General features: G+C 39.6%; 1 protein-coding gene across 1 annotated transcript in view; it reads right to left on the bottom strand.

Annotated features, from left to right (window-relative positions):
- Nucleotides 1–10602, bottom strand: part of EIF2B3 (eukaryotic translation initiation factor 2B subunit gamma) — a 120105-nt gene extending 109503 nt beyond the window's left edge. Inside the window, exons 1-3 of the mRNA XM_077752204.1 lie at nt 10536–10602; nt 7817–7976; nt 3997–4142 (exon numbers count right to left, since the gene is read on the bottom strand). Coding sequence (XP_077608330.1) covers nt 3997–4142; nt 7817–7964 — 294 coding nt within the window. The 5' untranslated portion in view covers nt 7965–7976; nt 10536–10602. The remainder of the gene's footprint in view (nt 1–3996; nt 4143–7816; nt 7977–10535) is intronic.
- Between the last annotated feature and the right edge of the window lie 3261 nt (nt 10603–13863).

Here is a 13863-nt window from a genome sequence, read left to right on the forward strand (position 1 = left end):
GAAACAGGCTCCAGTCTCTGAGCTGGCAGTCAGCACAGAGCCCGACGCGGGGCTCGAACCCACGAACCGCGAGATCATGACCTAAGCGAAAGTCGGTCGCTTAACCGACTAAGCCACCCAGGCGCCCCTCCACACGCCCTCTTCTATTTATAGTTGTTATTACTACTTTTCAAGCCTCTAAGAGTTATATAGGTCTCCCATGAGACTTCTAGGATCTCCAGTTCCAGGTTAGGGTAAAAATATTTCTAAGATTTAGACTTAGGGAGCAAAGAGAGATTATATCTCCATCCTAAACTTTTAGACAGTAGCTCAAAGAGCCCCTGGCAAGTCCACTAAGCACCCTAAGCTTCTAGGCAAACTTGGCCTCTGTTCCTGTGAAAGAGCAGAATTACCATTTCATTTTCCTAGTGAAATTTCCCATATTTTCCCTAAGGAAATAAGCAGCTGCACTCCAGAAAGTAACATACCCAACATAATGGTATTGGAAAACTCCACTCCAGTCAGAAACACCAAAACCTACTTGGATGGAAGCATAGAAAAACAAAAAGAGAGGCCAAAAGTGAATGGAAAATGCCTATTATACACTGCACTGAAGACCCTGGCCAGGCAACAAGTTAAAAAAAAAAAAAAAGACATAAAAATTAAAAAGGAAAAAGTAATAATGTTTTTACTTACAATCAACAGATGATGTATATAGAAAATCCTAAAGGATCTACAATTTAACAAAGTCAATATACAAGACACAATTTTAGGTCCATATACAAGCAATAAACACTTGAAAATAGAGTAAAAAACACCAGTTATAATATCACGCAGGGGCACCTGGGTGGCTCAGTCAGTTAAAGTGTCCAACTTCAGTTCAGTTCATTATCTCACAGTTTGTGGGTTTGAGCCCCATGTCGGACTCGTTGCTGCATAGAGCCCACTTTGGATCCTTTGTCTCCCTCTCTCTCTGCCCCTTCCCTTCTTGCTTGAGCGTGTGCTCTATCTCTCTCAATTAAATAAACATTTAAAAAAATAACATCATTAAAAACATTTACCTAGGAAAAATTTACCAAGAGATGTTCAAAGCTTCTACACTGAAAACTGTAAAACACTATTGAGAGAAACTAAAGGAAACCTAAATAAATAGATGTTCAACATTAGAAGAATCAATATTAAGAAATCAGTTCTCCCCAAACTGATCTATAGATTCAGTTTAATTCCTACTCTAAATCCAAAATAATGAAGACATTATCAATGTGGTATTGAAGTAAAAACAATGAAACAAAGTAGAGAAAACAGAAATTGGCCACACATATATGGTCAGCTGATTTTCAGGGAAGGCACCAGTGGAATTCAATGGGGAAAGTAAAGTCTTTTTAACAAATGGTGCTGCAACAAATATACATGTAGAAAAAAATCACATAACAAAATTAAATCAAGATGGGGTAGACATCTAACCATAAAAGCTAAACCTTTTAGAAGAAACATAAGAGAGTATCTTCACAAGCAAAGATTTCTTAGAAAGGGCACAAAAACTGTATTAACTGTAAAAGAAAAAAATCAGTGATCTGAATTTCATCAACAATGAAAACTTCTGGTTATGAAAAGATACCATTAAGAAAATAAAAAGGCAGGGGCACCTGGGTGGCCCAGTCCGACCTTTGAATTTGGTTCAGGTCATGATCTCACGATTTGTGAGATTGAGCCCTATATGGGGTTCTTCATTGGCAACACAGAACCTGCTTGGGATTCTCTCTCCCACTCTCTCTCTGACCCACCCCTGCTCTCGTGTGCACACACACTCTCTCTCGAAATAAACAAACATTTAAAAATAAATAAAAGAAAGTAAAAGGGCAAGCCAGACTGGCAAAAGGTATTCACAACACATATCTGATAAAAGACTTGCATCTAGAATATACAAGGAATTTCTATAATGAATAATAAAAAGGTAAACAACTCAATTTAAAAACAGGCAAATGCTTGAAAAGGTGCTTAAGCGGGGTGCCGGGATGGCTTAGTTGGTTAAGCATCCAACTCTTGATTTCAGCTCAGGTCATAATCTCATGGTTTGTGGGTTCTAGCCCTGAGTCCATGCTGCCAGTAGAGCCTGCTTGAGATTCTCTAGCTCTTCCTCTCTCTCTGCCCCTCCTCTCCCTCCCTCTCTCAGAATAAATAAAAATGAACTTTACCAAAAAAAAAAAAAAGGAAAAGTGGTTAGCATCATTACCATCAGAGAAATGCAAATTAAAACCACAATGAGATACTACTCCATAAATATCCACTAGAATGGTTAAAATGTTAAAGGCTGATGAAGATGAAACCAAGTATTAATGAAGATGTGCAGCAAATGCAATCCTTACACATTGTCAATGGAAGTATAAAATAATATATAACCACTTGGAAAACTATTTGGCAGTTTCTAGTAACCTAGAATATTTCCAGAAAAAGAGCTGTAGAACAATGTTCCTAACAGTTTATTTATGATATCCCCAAATGACCATCAACAGGTAAATGAGTACACAGTGGTACATATATTCAGTGGAATAAAACACACACACACACATACACACACACACACACGTTATACTTGCATTATGAGTCTAAATAATATTATGTTGAACTAAAGAAACCAGACTAAAATTGTATGATTCCATTTATATGTAGTTCATGAACAAAGTTAACCTATGAGTTAACTCAGGGGGCTGGGGGGCTGGAAGGTTGAGGAGGGCTTACTAAAAACAAGTACAAAGGAACTTTTGGAGGTAATGAAAATGTTCTACATTTGGGTAATGGAAATCAGGTTGTATATATCTGTCAAAATTCACTGACCTGCATACTTAATATCTGTGTATTTTACTGTATGCAAATTATTTCCCAATAAAGGTGGGATGGAGGGTAAGGCCATGTACATTTCTAAGTTTTTGTTCTTTTTTTGTTTGTTTTTTTTACAAATACTTTATTGTCAAATTAGTTTCCACATAACACTCAGTGCTCATCCCCATAAGTGTCCTCCTCTATGCCCATGCCCCCTCCCCTCCACATCCATCAGTCCTCAGTTTTTGTCAGCATTCAAGAGTCTCTCATGGTTTGCTTCTCTCCCTTTCCCCCACCATTTCCGCCCTTCTTCTCCCCCTTGTTCCTCCGTCAAGTTCCTCCTAATCCTCCTATACGTGCAAACATATGATATTTGTCCTTCTCTGCCTGAAGTTTTTGTTCTTCAGTGCATAGATAGGTTGAAAATATTAATACACGTTTGTAGTCATCACAAATGCCTGGAGAGTCGGCTCCCCCTTTCAAACAAGATGGCAACATTATCACACAGACAGAATTTTTTCCAAAGGACATCAATTTAAGAACAATTTACAGCAGATATTTCTCAGTTCATAGGCCACAGGCCACTAGGGATACTGTGTTCTCATATCCATATGCCCTTGTTAGTATCTAATCAAAGTAGACCAAAAGGTCAAATGTTAACATGTTGCAGGGGTGGGAGTCTGGAATTTTTGAAAGTTCCTTTATATTTCTTTCCAGTTAATCTGTCATCTGCAAAGTCAACTGTTGCTCTGATTTTTATCACTATAGATGAAATTTGTTTGTTCATGAACTTCATTTAAATGGAATCTTTTAAAGCACCTCTGAAGTATATTTTTTTATAGGTTGTACAATTATTCAAAAATTTTGGAAACCAGTGACTGTGACAATTAAATGCCTAAATTTTCAATAATAATCAAAATAGGGGTACTTGGCTGGCTCAGAGGAGCATGGGACCTTTGATCTTGAGTTTAAGCCCTACGTTAGGTATAGAGTTTACTTAAATAAATAAATATATAAACTTTAAAAAAAAATAATCAAAATAGAAAGCAAATGAAGAGTACCCAGGCAACAAAATATGTGATGCAAGAATATATTTAAAAAAAAAAGCATTGTAAGCTGTAATGGCTGCAATGTACTGGGAAAATATAAGGTGGTATTTATCTTTAATAAACAATAAAAATTAAGAAAGTTTCTTACCTTAAGTTTTGGATATATTTGGCGCAGAGAATCTGCAGTTCCCTTGTCGGCTTCATCAGTAATACATACAACATCTAGCTTCATTTTCATCTTGAATTCTGCAAACAGAGCCTTTTGGACATCCCTTGTTGTAATGACAATGACTTCTACAGCACGGAAGAAAAAAAGAAGGAAAGACACAAAAACTCATTCATTTAGATAGTGGTTTCACTATTTCAATTAGATTTGGTCTCTTTCTAGATTTATTTGGGTTTTTTTTTTTTTTTTTAGGTTTATTTATTGTAAAAGAGGCAGAGAATGTGAGCAGGGGAGGGACAGAGAGAGGGAGAATCTGAACCAGTCTCTGCGCTCTCAGCACAGAACCTCACATGGGGCTCGAACTTATATAACTGTGAGATCATGCATGACTTGAGCTGAAATCAAGAGTCAGGTGGATACTTAACTGACTGAGACACCTAAGTGCCCCACTTTCTAAATTTAATAATAATAGCTAATATTATTGAGTGTTTTCAATGTATTTTACATGTATTCTCTGAATTCTTACAAAAACTCATTTTACAAATGAGGAAACCTGTACTAAAAGATATTAAGTGACTTTGTTCAGGGTCACATCACTAGTAAGCAATGGACTCAAGACAAAACTCAGTTCTGATGATCAGAGCCCACACTTTAATAGATTACATGCTACTTCTTGTTATAAAGAACTCAGAAGAGCATTCATCAAATCATATACAAACAGGATCACATTTTAAAATCTCCACTCACTACAAAGGAGCTATCACCACTTCCCACCAAGTAGCCATAAGTGTTTCACTGAGGATGACAATGAACCCTACTAAAAGGCAATTTCCACATAACAGATGTCTTTATCTTATCCATATAGCTGTTAACCAATGACAGGAAACTTGGGGTTTTGTTATCTTTGGGATCTTTGGTAGGGTAATGTAATTACCAGCAACATGCGCTGATTTTCGAAGATCAGATTTTAGTGTGTCTAAAGTGAAACAATTTCCACTTGTTCCATGATAGTGTTCTAAGTAACAATTATCTCTCCCTTTCACTGTAATCATATTTTCCCCTTCTTCCTTCCTCTTTCTTACTTATCCAAATCATTTAACTCTCTTCCTTTCTCTCTTCTTTCTTCCACTCCCCACTTTGCTTTCTTTTAGTCACTAACTCATTCATCCAATAAATACAAATATGTTTAACATAAAAAGGAAAAATGGCACTGAGAAGTCAGAAATGAACTCAACATGGTTCCTATTCTTAAAAAACTTGAGATGGAGAAATTATACATAGAAATGACAAAGGAAGGTTTTCTGGAAGGGATGGCCTTTGAGATAGGTCAAAATAAACTCAAGTCCAACAAACATTTCTTTAGTACACACTGTATGTAAATGCTAATATTACAAAGATGAATGAGATATCAGAGATATCAGTCTTCAATGCCACTAATTATAGCATAAAACAGGCCTGGGGTGGTATTGAGATAGAAAAACAAAGTGAGATGGAACCATAAAGGACAAGGTGATTGATGCTGTTTAGAATTTCAAAGAGATGGTAACATTTTGGAGAGGACCTTTTCGGTAGAGTGGATAGAGTGAAGGGGGTAACTGCAAATATGGGACAGGCTAATAACTGGACTAAGACTCTTGTGTGTGGAGAAAAAGAAAAATGCTAAGCAAATCCAATATTAACTTCTCTAAACTGACGAGTGATATGAAGAAAGTGAACAAAGACTTTGCTATTAAACTCCAAAATCCTGTGTTTAGGAGGCACTCATCTATTCTGTCTCTCTCTCCCTCTGCCCCTCTCCCCTGCTCGCACATGCTCTCTCTAAAAGAAAAAAGAAAAAAAAAAAGGAAGAAAAAAGCATTTTCTAAAACAGATCATTTTTTTTTTTTAATTTTAGGGAGAGAGAGCATGAGTGGGGGAGAGGGGCAGAGAAGGAGGGAGAGAGAGAGAGGGAGAGAGAGAGGGAGGGAAAGGGAGAGAAAATCTCAAGAAGGCTCCACACTTAGTACAGAGCCCAATGTGGGGCTCCATCCCATGACCCTGGGATTATGACCTGAGCTGAAATCAAGAGTTGGCCACTCAACCTACTGAGCCACCCAGGTGCTCCTAAAACATATCTCTTGAAATTAAAAAAAAAAAAATGTTTATTTATTTTTTAAACAGAAAGACAGAGTGTGATTAGGGTAGGGGCAGAGAGAGAAGGAGACACAGAATCTGAAACAGGCTCTGAGCTGTCACCACAGAGCCTGATGTGGGGCTCCAACTCATGAACTGTGAGATCATACCTGAGTTGAAGTTGGACGCTTTACCAACTGAGCCATCCTGGCACCTCTAAAACATATCTCTTAATATCAATGTCATATAGACTACTACATAGAAATGTTCATGGGTCTGTCTCATGAAGGCAATTCTCATAGTGGAATGAAACCTGGAATACAAGAGTGTGCTCCAGGATCTGATACTACTTCCATCTGGTACTCAGATTTGTTATATTTAACTATAGGACACCTCAAACTCATTGTGGCCAAAGCTGAACTCATTATATTCATTTAAACCTGTTCCCTGACTCATATTACCTTTCCTAGTTACTGGTATCACCATCTAGTCACCTAGTCACCCAAGCAAAAAGTAGAGGAAACTCATCTCTTTTTCCACTCTCCCTCCCCATCAATCATCAACTTTGTCAAATGTTCCCTCTTCTGCATCCTTAGTGCTACTTCTTTAGTTCGGGTCCTCTTCATTGCTGGTGTGGACCTCTGTATCAATTTCCCAACTCATCTCCCTGCTTGTAGCCTTGACTCCTTCAAATCCACTTCATAGAGATTCCAAAGCAATATTTCTAAAAGTGTGCATCTAGGGGCACCTGGGTGGCTCAGTCAGTTGAACATCCAACTCAGCCCAAGTCATGATCTCATGGTTCATGAATTAGAGCCCCACATCAGACTCACTGCTATCAGCACAGAGCCTGTTTCGGATCCTCTGTCCCCCCTCTCTCTGACCTTCCTCTGCTTGCGCGCATTCTCTCTCAAAAATAAATGAAACATTTAAAAACATTTTTATTTTTTTATTAAAAAATTTTTTAACGTTTTATTTATTTCTGAGAGAGTAAGACAGCATGAGCAGGGGAGGGTCAGAGAGACAGGGAGACACAGAATCTGAAGCAGGCTCCAGGCTCTGAGCTAGCTGTCAGCACAGAGCCTGATGCAGGCTGGAACTCATGAACCATGAGATCATGACCTGAGCCGAAGTTGGACGCTTAACCGACTGAGCCACCCAGGCACCCCTAAAAAATTAAAAAATAAAAAATAAAATATGCATCCAAGTTGTCAAATGTATTACCATAAAGTTGTTTATAATATTCACTATCTTTTTAATGTCTGTAGTCTTGTCCCCTCTCTATATATTTGTATCTCCCCACTAGACTTTAAGGTTCTAGAAATCAGGGCCTGAGTTATCTTTTCAATTCTGTTCCCCTTAATATATTACCTGGTACATATAGATTCATAGTAAGTACTGACTATGAGGTACTGACTCAGATTCCCACTGTGCTCTTTCTGATATCCTTACAAGGGTCATCTTGGATCACTACAGAGAGCAGCTCTAAAACAGAAATAGTACTATCTTCTTAACCTTTTTATATAGCAATAGAGTACTTCTATGTTCTTAATTTAAAGAGGCCAGTCTCCAGCCAATGCCGAGTCCTGGTCTTCTCTTATTCATCCTCTTTCACTCTCATAAAGCTGATAAATCATTGTGATCAAACAACTCCAAAGTTTTATGAGAATATCTCATTGCCATAGCTCACCTTCAAATCCAACACGCTCAAGCAGGTTCAGTGGGTACCAAATTAAAGGTTTGTTCCCAACTGGAAGCAGAGGTTTGGGAATGCTGGAAGTCAGGTCTGTCATCCGAGATCCCCCTCCAGCTGCCATCACAACTGCTTGAAATTCCATTTTCACAAACAGCTATCACAGAGAAAAACAATTAACAGAAAAAAAAGGTAACGAAATCCAAAGCACACACATAGTACTAACCCTATTTCACTTAGGTTACTGATATTCACTTATGTCAAATGTGTCACTTCCAACTTCAACAGCCACAATAAGAAAATCTCCTTAGCTACACTTTTATCACATTTTCTGATTCACCAATATATACTCTCAGCTCCAGCCAAGGGAGATGGGATGAAGGAGAGATACGAATTAAAGAAATCTGGCCCTTTTCCTTGAGGTGCTCATAGTTAAACGGAGAAGAAAAATTCAGTAAATTACAATACACTATCATTAGTGTCATGGCAGGAATATATCAAAGATGCAGTAGGCATATAGTGAAGGTAATATCTAAGTATTCCTAGAAAAGACAGGGAGTTTTACAGGAAGGTAATATTTGAGCTGACTCTTGAAGGAGTAAGAGTTTACCAAGTGGGCATTATAACTTTAAAGAAAGTTATAATTTCTTTAAAAAAATTTGGATACTTCTGACTAGAATTAACAGCATAAATACAAGCATACTAGATCTCTGAAAAAAAGTATGATATGACTTAAGATTCCTCCAATAATTCAGCCATCTGCTCTCATCTTATTATCCCCAACTATGAAAGATATTACTATAAACACAAATGTAGGGATGTATCGAACCTAGATTTGCAAAGCCCAATAGTAGAAACATATCAGATTAATTCCTTTTTCTAAACTCAAGGTAATAAACAAACCTGTTTGATCTTCAAAACAATCTCTTTACAGCAGCTACCACAAAAAAGGCGCACAGGAAAAGGTCATAAATCTTTACTGGTTTAAAATAAAAGTACTCCTTGATTTACAGCAAATGATAAAACTTTTCAAGTACCAGTGTAATATGCAATGTTCAGAAAAAAAATCTGAAACCAAACTGGCAAATAATGCTGCACCTTCACCATAATTATGATCAGTCCTGGGCCCCTCCTCATTATTTAAACTGCAGCAGTTACACCCGGTACACCCAAGGCACAAAGTGAAGGCTCCTTGCACAACATCCACAACTTAAAGATACGGTAATTTCAATTTCAGCAACCATTGCCTTAGATTGGAATTTAACTTCAGTGTGGTACTGGGTAACTCTGATCACATCTGATGTTATTATGAAAAAAGCATGGGACCTTGCAGAGTCAAAACACCTGATTTTGAGTTCTGGTTCTGCCACTTCTAGATGAGATGACTAGGGGCCTGACATTTAAAACTCTAAGCGTCCTCAGTTCCTAGAAGGGGACCTGGTTTAAGCTCACAGACCCTTGAACCAGACTGGCTGGATTTGAATTCTAACCCAAGCTTCATAAATTGTCTACGTCTCAGTTTTATTTTCTAAGATGAGGATAATTACTACATCAGAGCGTTGTTTTGAAGAGTAAATGAGCTAATCTATGTAAAGCACAGAAAATAATGTCAATCCCACAATAAGCACTGTGTTTGACATCATTAGAGGCTGTTGCATAATTTTGGTCTCTGTATTGCTCTTCTTGCTTCCTAGGTTACCTTTCTCCTTTGTCTAGAAATCACCTACTTAAGGTTTAGTCCAAGAATCATCTTCCTTAAAAAACCATTCCTAACCTTTCCTACTCTCCTTCCCTCTTAGGTGCTTCCATTCTACCATGTACAGATCATCTCTGTCTTTCCAGGCTTTATTGCACATATATTTAAAAGTCTGTATCTTGGGAGTTCCTTGAAGACAGGGACTATGTTTGTCACAACACTGTATTCTCAGTACCTATCACAATTTCCATCAGATGCCTAGCACTCGGTGTTTGTGGAATAAGCATCTGTGAACATCACAACAATCCCCTGTAAAAGTCAAGCTCAAACATGTGCAGAAGGGACATTAGACCCCAAGTTACTAGGATTTACGGTTTCTGCTCTCGGAGGGGCTTTTGGTGATAATCATCAACATAACCATGATACCAGACAGACTGTCAAATGCTTCAATGTCACTGACACGACTCTGGGTGATAGGAATCACAGCAATGAGTCTCATTTGCCTCCTAAGCTTTAGAGTGGGGGTTCATGGCATCTCACACATGCCTCCATCATGGCACTAGTTGCCTCTCCTTTTGTAAACTGGTAAGATAAAACACTATCATAATTGGTCTCTCATCTGGACTTTACTGCATTCCTATTTATATTTCATTGGCTTGCCCCTAAACAACTAAAAATAGGCAGAATAAATAAATGAAGGGGCGAAGTGGAAAGAGTTCAGGCAGTGTGCTGAGTGGTCCAGGATCTGGGTTCTCACTCGTGTGACTTCAAGCACATCTTCTCCTCTCTGAAACTCCTTTCCGTCTACTGCACAAGGTGGTTGGCTCACATTCTCCCCACGATCCCTTCTAGTTCAGCTACTTAGCTGCTTGGCCAGGTCCATCGCCTGAGGCCTTCCTCGGCCGGAATGGAGGAACCTGCGTCCCCAACATGAAGCGGGGCCCGGCTGTCCCCACCGCGGTGCTCACCCCCAACAACCAGCTCGAAAGGGGCCTGAAAGCACTAACGCCGCAGCTTTACCTCTCGACTCCCCGCGCGCCACAGCAGCTCCCAGCGCTCCCCACGCCGACTCCGACTGACAGCCCAAAGGCGCAGGCGCGCGACGGCCGAACAGATCGATGGGAGGCGCTGGGCCGGCCCGCAAGAAGGGACGAGCGTCGAGCAATAGATTCCGTACAAAAAGCACGCCCTATAAGGCGAGGAGGCGGGGTCGTCTGTGTCCTTTCGTTCATTCACAAATCATCAACGCCCATTGAATGTGTTTCCCAGTGCTGGGCTCCTGGAATCTGCGCAAGAACAATCCACGGTCTCTTGCTTTAGGGAGTTCTCATTCTACCACCTGGCCCGACTACCACTCTGAAAAGAGAGCTCATTGGGAGCCGCAGTTTTGGGTTACCCAGGGGAGAAATAGCCAAATACCCTTGCAAGCCAGGGATTGCCAAGGCTTTCAATGTCTGCAAAGTCTAATGTGGCAACTCACATCGGCTCTCTGAACCAGACTCTTATGGTATGGAAAACAATCACCTTTAATCATCGAAATTGGGAGGAGTAGGGGTGTCATTGAAGACGTTGAGACGGTGACACTGGGGGTGCCTGGGTGGCTCAGTTGGTTGAGCGTCCGACTTCAGCTCAATTCATGATCTCACGGTTCGTGGGTTCGAGCCCCGCGTCGAACAGCTAACAGCTGTGCTGACTGCTAGCTCAGAGCCTGGAGCCTGTTTCGGATTCTGTGTCTCCCTCTCTCTCTGCCCCTTCCCCACTCATGCTGTGTTTCTCTGTCTCAATAATAATAAACATTAAAGAGAGAGAGAGAGAGAGAGAGAGAGACAGCGACACTGAATAATGGTTTGAAGAGAGTGAGTCAGATGGATATCTTGGGTAAGAGCCTTCCAAGCTGACTAGCTAGCAAGTGCAAAGGCCCTGAAGAGAAGACTGCATGTTCAAAGAACAGTAGAGAGGCCAATATAGCTGAAGGGAAGTAAGCCAGGTGGAGAATGAATGATAGTAGAGGTCAAAGAGGAGAGGGGGTGGAGAATTAAGATCTTGTAGGTCTTGTAGGCCATTGTGAAGACCTTGAATTAAGCAGAGGAAGACCATGATAAGACAGGCTTTTAAAGGATCACTCTGATAGCTGTGTTAATAGACTCCCTGGAATCAGGGAGTCCACTTAAGTGGCTGCAACTGCATGTGAGACCTCAGATGCCTATATCTAGACAACAACAATTGTGAGAGATAATAATAAATGTTGTTTTAAGCCATTAGTTTTGGGGTGGTTTAAAAGCTATAGCAGATAACAGAAACAATGGCCACTCTCTCACACATTCCTGCAATTTCCTAATCTTTTAGTAGCTTCCTCTTTTTCTGTCCATCTCTTAAATCTTGTGTTGCTTTAGCTCCTTGCAAATTAAGAGACAGTCTAAATTCTGCAATAAAAATAAAGGAGTTTGACTTTACTCAACAATATTTATTGAGTGCCAAATATGTGCCAAACAATGTCTTAGATGGTAGATGCTGGGGATACAGCAGTCAGACTTGTAATTTTTCCCAGACTACCAGCCAAAAGAATAAGAGCTCGGTTAGATGTCACTGGGGGGTAGGAGGGGAGAAAGACCTGAGGCCATATCCATAAAAGCAGCCTATCCCTACTCTGCCTCTCCTTCACTTTGGGATGCTGGTGGAGTTACTAAATAATTATTTCCCTGGGTATATGGGTAAAAGGGAGCCATGGAGTGATTGGCTTCAGAAGGCCTGAAACTTGACTACCCTTTCCTTCTGCAGCAAGATACTCTCTCTTGTTACTAGCTCAAACAACCAGAAGCCTTGGGAATTACAGCATGTATTTGAGGTAAGAACTAGTTATTAAGTAAGAACAGCATTCAACCCCATATCTAGTAGATGTTTTCAAGGAATTTGTTCCTGTAGTTGACTAGTTGAGGGATTGCTTCAGCTTAAACTGACTTGAATTACTCTCTTACGATAGCAGTTAGCAAACTTTTTGGTCTCTGGCTCTTTACACTCTTAAAAAATTATTGGGGACCCTTGGGGCACCTGGCTGGCTCAGTCTGTGGAGCATGCAACTCTTGATCTCCAGGTTGTAAGTTCAAGCCCCATGCTGGGTACAGAGATTACTTAAAAAGAAAATCTTTAAAAAACAATTATTGGGGGCCCCAAAGAACTTTTGTTTATATGGATTATATTTGTCAATATTTACCATATTAAAAACTCAAATTGAGAAATTAAAAAAAAATTAACTCATTTTTAAAACAAAAATAATAATACTATTACATGGTAACATAAATGCCATCTTTATGAAAACATTAAGTTTTGAAAACAAAACAATTAGTGAGAAGAATGCCATGCTTTAAACTTTTTGCAGCTCTCTTTAATATATGGGTCAATAGAAAACAGTTGGGGGGCAGTTGGGGGGCTCAGTCAGTTTTTTAAACATCAGGCTCTTGATTTCGACTCAGGTCATGATCTCATGGTTCATGAGGTTGAGCCCTGTGTCAGCTCTGCACTGATAGCACAGAACCTGCTTGGGATTCTCTCTCCCTCTCTCTCTCTCTGTGCTGCCCCCCACCCCCCACTGCTCTCACTTGCACACGCTCTCTCTCTCTCTCTCAAAATAAATGAATACATTTAAAAAAAGAAAGAAAACAGCTGGATTCTCCCATAAGTTGTGATACATTGTTTTGGGTGTATTCTATGATGAAACCTGACTTCACAGAGATACACAATTGGAAAAGGGAGAGATATTTTAATAGCCTCATCAGATATTTGTAGGTAATATTCTTTGATACTACACCAAAGCTCAATAAGTGGTAGCTTGTTAAAGATTACTTGTAATGTAGAATCACTGTGCTTTTCAAAAATATTTATTCATTTTTGAGAGAGAGAGTCAGAGAGAGACAGAGACAGAGACAGAGCATGAGCGGGGGAGGGGCAGAGAGAGAGGAAGACAGAATCTGAAACAGGCTCCAGACTGAGCTGTCAGCACAGAGACAGAGGCAGAGCTCAAACCCATGAATTGTGAGATCATGACCTGAGCCAAAGTCAGATGCTTAACTGACTGTGCCACCCAGGCACCCCTAAAGTCACTGTATTAATGAGCATTTTGTACTCTAATACTTGAACTTCAAATGGACATTTTACCTATGCATGATTTTGCAACTTGATGCACCGATCAATTATAAAATATTGGTTCACTGAGTTATGCACATCATCCCATATGTTGACTCATTTTATAGGTATATATTTAAATATATTTTTAAAGTTTATTTATTTATTTTGTGTGAGACAGAGAGGGAACAAGCAGGGGAAGGGCAGAGAAAGAGGAAGAGAGAGAGAA

This window comes from Crocuta crocuta, unplaced genomic scaffold (genome assembly GCF_008692635.1).
Source record: "Crocuta crocuta isolate KB4526 unplaced genomic scaffold, BGI_CrCroc_1.0 scaffold367, whole genome shotgun sequence".
In the NCBI taxonomy this organism is placed as follows: Eukaryota; Metazoa; Chordata; class Mammalia; order Carnivora; family Hyaenidae; genus Crocuta; species Crocuta crocuta.